The sequence below is a fragment of the Ixodes scapularis genome, unplaced genomic scaffold (assembly GCF_016920785.2).
Source record: "Ixodes scapularis isolate PalLabHiFi unplaced genomic scaffold, ASM1692078v2 PGA_scaffold3__209_contigs__length_174095766, whole genome shotgun sequence".
NCBI classification, from domain to species: Eukaryota; Metazoa; Arthropoda; class Arachnida; order Ixodida; family Ixodidae; genus Ixodes; species Ixodes scapularis.
The window spans coordinates 161,011,562-161,019,740 of NW_024609868.1; the positions used below are offsets into that span (position 1 = coordinate 161,011,562).

The 8,179-nt window shown below is 48.2% G+C and overlaps 1 protein-coding gene across 1 annotated transcript; it reads left to right on the plus strand.

The window, feature by feature from the left end:
- The first annotated feature begins 1,640 nt into the window (after positions 1-1,640).
- Positions 1,641-7,434, plus strand: LOC121837352. Its single transcript, XM_042292945.1, has 6 exons — positions 1,641-1,823; positions 4,833-4,972; positions 5,322-5,528; positions 5,601-6,060; positions 6,123-6,298; positions 6,667-7,434. The coding sequence occupies exons 1-6, from the start codon at positions 1,641-1,643 to the stop codon at positions 7,148-7,150; spliced, it is 1,650 nt and encodes a 549-aa protein (XP_042148879.1). The 3' UTR covers positions 7,151-7,434.
- The last annotated feature ends 745 nt before the right edge of the window (positions 7,435-8,179 follow it).

Consider the following 8,179-nt stretch of genomic DNA (forward strand, 5'->3'; position numbering starts at 1 on the left):
TCTCTGTCGTCTTTTCAGCACCAGACAAGCTAAATAAGCTTTGTCCTATGATAAATTACCCACAAGAACGTCGCAAGGAATGCGACCAGAGGCACAAGCAAACATATATACCTTGCCAAAGCCAGGTTATATGTGAAATACCTTTCACCTGTGGTAGAGTATATGTTGGTTAGTCTGGCCGGTGCGTGAACACCAGGTTACTGTTGTTATGAGGCTTTCTGATCTTAGAAGAAGAGGACATCCAGTGAGCACGCTCGCAGGAGGTGGCACGCGCTGTTGCGTTTGGAACTGAAGAGCATTCGCCATAGCTGCGGCTTTGATCCCGTATGTATTTATTAAACAATTTGCTTAAACCATCCTCCTCAGCTTAACTAGCAACATAACAACTGTGATATCTTGCGCTGTACACACGAGGACGCCAACGCGGTGGTAAATTAACAAACAACGAAGACGATGCCTGACTAGGCCAGTCAGTGCGGTCTACGTCCTCGATTTGGAATGTTGTCCCTCACCTTGACTTCGGCAGCGTGCCTGGCGTGGATTATCACAACTGGCGACGAGTGATAAAGAATGGTCGCGCACGTCTTACCTGTTTGTCCTGGATCAACTTCAGCAGCCATGCCTGTCATCGGGAAGGTGGAACCATTCGACTCGGCTACGTTGGATTGAACCGAGTACCGCGAACGGGTAGAATTGTACTTCGCCGTGAATGACATCGCTGCAACGAAGAGGACTGCCGTGTTTCTGACGTGCTGCTGGTCAGAAACTTATTCGCTGCTGCGGAGCCTGCTCGCCTCCACGAAGCCTGCCGATGCAACATTGGCTGCGATTTTCGAAGCTTTGAACAAGCATTACTCGCCGAGGGTATTGGAGGTGGTGGCCAGCTTCAAGTTTTTTTTCTCGGCATTGGCGGGACGAAGAGCCTGTAAACGATTACATCGCATCGCTGAAGAAGCTTGCCGAAGACTGCAAGTTCGCATCGTTTCGGGAGTGCATGCTACGGGACCAAATCCTGAGCGGAATCAACGACGTCGCAATGCAGACTCGCCTGCTGGAAATGGCCGAGTTGGACTTTGAGACCGCGAGGAACACCGTAATCGCCATGGAGGCTCCCAAGAAAGATTCGCGTGCATTGCGTTCTCAGCTGGCTCAAGCGAAACCTGTGCAGGCCGGGGAGTCTGCGAATGTTGTCAAGACTAAGCCCACCAAACAGCAGGCAAGTGGTTCTTGCTTCCGCTGTGGGGGTAATCATCTAGCACACCAATGCCGTCACGTAGGCAGCGTCTGTTTCAATTGTGAGCAGAGAGGGAGGGCATTTGGCCCGGGTATGCCGATCCAATACACGTCAAACGGAAAAGGCGAGACCCAGGAGTGGATCGAGACCTGTCCACAACGTGGACGACGAGCTGGCAGCGCCGGAATCCATATCAGGAACGCAGGAGGCGTACGACCTTTGGGCGCTTCAAGCGGCCGGACCAGAGCCAATGCGAGTCGAAGTTGCCGTCAACGGAGTGACATTGAACATGGAGTTGGATACCCGTGCCAGCGTGTCAACCATTAGCGAAGGGAAGTTTACGGAGCTGTTTCCTTCGGCGACGCTGGAGCCATCGGACGTCCAGTTAAGAAGTTTTTTTGGCGACATGAAGCCTGTGGCAGACAAGCTTGAGGCAACCGTAAAGCTGGGCGAGAACGAGCGCGTTCTGCCCTTGTTCGTCGTGAAGGGCCCGTGTCCTACGCTTTTAGGAAGAAACTGGATGAGGGAATTCAAGCTAGGAATCGTCAAGCCAGAAGTCGTCAACGCTGTGACGTCCGTGGAGGAAGCGGTGAGTCAGTTCCATGAAGTATTTTCAAAAGGACTGGGTACCTTTGATGGCGTGGCCGCCCAGATTACCGTACAGGAGGGTGCTAAACCAAGATTTTTCAAGCCGCGAGTCGTCCCGTTCGCGTTACGAGACAGAGTCACTGAGGACCCAAGCAGCACGTTGTGAATGGGCCATCGCTGGCAAGTGTACTATGGCCAACCAGATTTTCGATGGCCCAAGCTTGGCCAAAGTGCTAGGCAATAGAAGTGTTTTCGTCCTCGTCTGGTGACTTGCCATTCACTTTAGGCCAGTGACTGGCCATTCACCGTTGTCCAGTGGCTGGCCATTCACTTTAGGTCAGAGACTGGCCATTCACCTTTGGCCAGTGACTGGCCATTCACATTTGGCCAGTGTCTAGCCATTCACTTTAGGCAAGTGACTTGCCATTCACCTTTGGCCAGTCACTTTCGGCCAGCCACTGGCCATTGACTTCCGGCCAGTCACTGGCCGAAAGTGGCTGTAGTTATACACTTAATACATAATTTATCACATACTGCCTCAGTGTTCCTCAGAAGACTGTCAAGAGTTTCGGGAGGTCATGTTTTATAACTCTACCCCTGAAACTCTTACATAGTAATGACACGCGAAGCTGCTGCAAGGCTGCTCAATATTTATTGGACCTTTTGAGTACTAAGTCTTGCGACCACCATTTCAGTCGTCATAGGTTCAGGGATTTTTATGTTGTCCCACCATTAAGATCCCCCGGTAGTGCAGCAGTAAAAAAAATAAAAATAAGTAACTTTAGGTGAAGGGACAGTGCAACAATAGAGAGTTTTAGTAGATCGTTCCGATACCTCCGATAGTCCCGATAACGATACCATGCATGCGCAAGGGAGGCGGTGGCGGAGTATTGGGTATCGTTATCGGAGTCATGGGAGCGATCTACTAAAACTCTCTACTGTTCAGTTACAATATTTTTCACTTTACACAAGCTTACTGGCATTAATGGGAAAGAGAAGCCTTGAGTACAGAGTAAAGGTTTTTACACACTTAAGGGTGTAAATCAGTTTGTCCCTGGGCTAACACCCTTATGGCGTTCAGGCAAGCACCCTTCACAAAGGGTGCTTGCAAACACCCTTGGTGAAGGGTGCTTAGCATGAAATGGGCACCTGCTGGGGTGGCCCAGTGGATGCTGGGCCACCCCACCCAATCTGGCGCCGGGAGATTATCATGCGACGTTTTGGTTATGTGCAGTTCAAGGTCACATGACGCTCTCTCGACGCTGGATTGGCTGGTAGCGTCCGCCGCGCTCGGACGAAGGGTGAAATGAAGTCAGTGTTGGCGGTAACGCGTTACAAGTAACGGCGTTACCGGTAACGCGTTACTTTTTTTGGTAACGTCGTAACGTACTCGTTACTTTTCCAAAGAAGTAACGGGTAACGTACTTACGTTACTTATTTTGAGTAACGTGTAACGATATTGCGTTACGTTACTTTACTTCCTAAAACTTAAAAAAATTTAATTTAAATTCTTTTTTGTGTGTTTTTAAGTTCCCAGTCATAAATTCCTTAGTCCGAAAATGCCGCTGTCCTCGACTTTTCTTTGACGTCGGTGCTCGTCAGATTTGACGTGACACGCCACCTGCCACTCGTTTTCTCCCGCGGCTCGTTGACCTCGCTACCGCCGTCGCCTCGGCTGGAAGGCCAAAGAGGTCCGGCTTCGGGTGGATATGGGAGATTCCTGCGTCGAAGCCTGCGTTTCGCCTCCCCCTGGGAAAGGGAATGACACCTTCGTGTCATTCTTTTTCCTGTTTTCGGGACTTGAAAAACGGAGGCGGCCTTGAGCGATTGACCGACAGCTGTGTGGCTCTCCGGACTCACGTGATGAGCAGAGCAAGGCCACCGTGGAGGGCACGGGCGAGATTTGACAAAAATAACTTTCCCCCGGCAAAAAAACAAACAAACAAACAACAACAACAACAACAACAACAAACAATACGGCCGGAAGCAGAGCGCCGAACGATTCGTCGAAGTCGTGTCGCCTGGCGATTCTTGTAGTGTCCTGTTTGGACATGCAAACATTCCTGCTTTACGGAAACCCCAACACCACGCCCATTGACCTACTTCGACGAACGCTGTCACGGGCAGTGGCAGGCACAATGATAGAAGTCCTCCGAGGTCAACTCCTAATCCTCCGAGGAGAGAGGGTTCAGTTTTTTCTACTATCCTAATCTAACCCTTTCGTGGAACCCCAGTGGCTATTCTTTTTGCGAGAGTGAACCCGCAATCCTACTGCGCCAGAGAGACGCTTCCCAACAATTTCTTCTGAACCGTGCTGGACGCGGATCTTCAAGGTCGCGCACCAGTTGTCAGAGCTGAAGACGATAAAACCCCTCACGAAAGCCATTCGCAAGCAGTTGTCGTCACCTGTAGGATGGCTACGGCAAGTGCAGCTTCATCGCCTTGGCCAGGACTCAATAAATACTTCGAACTGACAGAAGCCAAAGATGACAATTTAATCTTTAAGTGCCTTCTGTGTCAGCCACAGCTGAAGCTCTTAAGTTGTGCCAAGTCCTCAAGCTCCAACCTGAAGAAGCATGTAAAGGTAAGCAAAAATTTTTGTTTCTTGCTCTTTATATTTGTAATTTAATTCCGATTTTGCATTGAGTGGGCCCTCAGATGTTATCAATACAGCTTTGGCGGAGTGTTGTGTTATTTCATGTCAGAAAGCATATCGCCATATTTTTAATCAGCAATCTGCTTCTTTGTTTTGCGCAGAAACTACACAAACAAAGCTTGGCTGCGTTCGAGGCCCTTTCAACAAAAAAGAGGGGAATCATTCAAGCGTACGAGAGCCCTGGAGCGAATTCCACACAGCCAACAAAGCAAGCCAAGATCGACGACTTAGTCCGCCATCAGTCCGTGCCTCAGGTGCAGCTTGACAGACTGGTTGAAGATTTTGTTATTAATGCCACGCAGCCTTTCTCGGTGGTGGAGGAGCCTTCATTTGTGAAGTTACTAAAAGCAACAGCCCAGGAACGTGCTCACGCGTCCGATGCTCATGACACGCCTTAAGGCGCGCTTCGATGCCCTGAAGGACAGTTTGCGCTCAACGTTTCAGAAGCTCCAGTTTGTGGCAGTCACCGCGGACTGCTGGACTCGCTTTCACAGGTACTGTTCTTAGCTCAATTGACATTTATTTACAACCATACGATTGACGGTTGACCTATCGGCACTTCTACCATTTTACTCAAAGACATATGAGTCTGTTGATAGCTACTACGTTTGCTTCCCAGAGTTTTGATGTTTTTTTTTTTACCTTTTTGTCTGTTTATGGTGTTTTTCAAATATCTAAATTCACGTGAAATTTGCTTTGCCATAATCTACGAAGCCATATTTTTCTTAATATCGATTTCCCTAGCGCAAGCACTTCATTATAAAGAAATACGGGTATCATTTCTAATGTGGCTAACCTTGATCATTATCATATTTTATAGTTCGCTTGCCAATAACTTTCCAGGTGTTACCTTGGTGTCACGGTCCTTTGGCTGGACCCGACAACTTTAGAAAGAAAGGTCGCTGCCTTGGCTTGCCGCCGTATGCACGGGAGCGTAACTTTTGAGCGGCTTGCCACCACTCTAGAGGAGATATTCAACGAGTTCGACCTTCTGGGCAAGATTACGAAAGTCATCACGGACAGCGGGTCGAATTTCGTGAAAGCTTTTCGGTGAGTCTCTGTTACATTGTTAAAAATGTTATTCCTTGGTACACGCGTCTATATATTGTTGCGCTTGTGCAGGATCTACGGTGAGGAGGAAGCCAACGATGAAGACGAAGAAAATTGTCAGCCAGTGCATTTATGTTCGCTGATCGAGAGCGCCGAAGAAGGAAGGCACCGCCTGCCACCCCACCACCGGTGCTCAGCACACACTTTGAACCTCATCGCTACCGTTGACGCGGCTCGTGCAGAGACTGTTGATCAGGAATATTCCACGATTAAGCAAAGTGTGTTCTCCAAGTGCCAAAAGCTCTGGAATAAGCAGGGACAGTCCGCGCAAGCAGCTGATCTGATCAAATCCCACTGCGGAATCTACGTGCCTCGGCCAAATGTTACAAGGTGGAACTCTACCTTCAAGGCCATGGAGGCTATCAACACGTTTCTAGAAAGGGGAACAGACCTAGACGTCCTCTTCTGCAAGCTAGGAATTCCGAGGCTGCTGCCACCTCACGAGCCCAACTTCATCAAGGAGTATTGCAGGGTACATTAAATTTAGGTAGTTTTCGTGACTTTCTTGCTAAAATATTTGTCGTTTAATTACAGGTCATAAAACCTGTCTGCTGCGCCCTGAATGTCCTGCAAGGTGACAACCACATTCACAGTGGCTATCTGCTTCCGACGCTGGACGTCCTCATCAAGACGATCGAGTATGAGAAGATGGCTGGATTGCGCTACTGCGGACCTCTAGCTGTTTCTCTGTTGGCCGGAATTCACAAAAGGTAAGTTGTGACACGCGTAAATTGCATGAATTGCTTGAGAGAACTATGAAATGTGATGTCGATCGGGAGAGCCAAAAGGGTAAAACCGTCGGTTGAACGGTTTTATGATCAATGTTTCTCGCGTAGAGAGTACGTTTTGAAACTTGTGGCCTGCGAATTCCGCCGTAGGTGATCGCTCAGACGACTCGTTTTCTTTACTCAGTGGTGTTTATTACCACTGCACGCAAAGAACCCATCCGATATGAGGCTTGTCTTCTTTCGCCACGCTCCCCTTGGAAGCGGGGAGTCCCGCGCGCCTACGAACTTCGCTCCTTTGGATGAAGTACAACAGTTATTTCGCTAATACAATATACATTTCGCTGCTGCAGGTTCGACAATGTGATGAGTCAGAAGGACCTGCTGGTTGCCGCTACACTGCTCCCGAGATTCAAGCTGTCGTGGATTTCGGATGAAGCCAAGCGAAATGCGGCCCTCGCGGCCGTCAAGAGCGAGCTGACAGTCTCTTCGCGGCTTGTCGAGAGCCCGGCTTCCCCACTAAAAGCGAACGCAGCAGAAGAGGATTTCTTTGGAAACCCGTTTGGAAATGCATGCACCTCCGTGTCCGGGGATGATGAGCTTTCACGGTACTTTCTGGTACCACACAACTTTGCACTGACGGAGCTAAAAAACAGCTTCCCTCTGATGCACAAGCTGTTTCTCAAAGTGAACACGGCTGTACCATCGAGCGCATCCGTTGAACGCCTATTTAGCGTAGGCGCGGACGTGTTTACCAAGAAGCGAGGTAGAATGTCTGATGCCAACTTCGAAATTCAGCTGTTGCTGAAGTACAACAGCGGAGTGTGCTTCGGGTAACGGAGGAACTTGTTCACAGCAACTACCGGTACTTCGACATGTTGTGAATAAAATACATTCAACGTTTCAATCTCGGCTGGTCTTAATTTCTTTGCTAATGAGGGAGGTCGGTTCTTCTGTTAAGTTCCGTGCCAACATGTCATAAATCAGCTTCATATATACTTCCGCGTTTTTCTTTTAACTATTCGGGTGAAACCCTAAAAAAGAGAGCGTAATTAAGTTTCCGCATGGACATATTTTAGCTATGGCGCTTACGCACATATCAAACGTCGAAACAGCAAATGTTTTAGTTCGTGAATAAAAAGTAACGCAACAGTAACGTGCGTTACTTTTTATCAGTAACGGTAACGGTAACGCGTTCCTTTTATTTTGAGGTAACGTAGGTCGGTAACGCGTTACTTTTATTTGCAAGTAACGAGTAACGTATTTAGTTACTTTTTTTCGGTAACGCATACAACACTGAATGAAGTATAGACCCCAGTGAACATTTCATTGGAATCTGTCGAATACACATATCAGAACTTGTAAATTGTACGAAAATCATATATGGTATTGCATATTCTTATATTATTATTATATGATTTACAGCTTATCATGTTTACAGAACACATTTACACTTTTTCACTTAGAGGGATTGCCACATTACCACATACGAGGCACGTGATAAAGAAATAATGAGTCACACTAAACACAACTCACTTCATGAAGAAGTAATACAAAAGAGCTCCTTGCAGCCACATCATAACCCCGTGGGCACTTGGGAAGTGTTACGGCACCCCCCTTTCTCGAACTCTAAGTGAGCAAGCAGTGGCCCCAAGCATCGCACTGCACGGCTGAACCATTGTGAACATCATGGTCTGCCACGAACGAAGCTTTCCTGTTTGGAGATCAAGTGACATGTTTTGTTTGTCTCAGAGGATTGCAGGCAACACGCTTCGCTTATCACTTGTCTCCTACACGCATCTGTTTACTAAGTGGAAGCAGGGTAGAGGGGGGTGGTTTAGCCCTTGACTGAACCACAGCAGTATT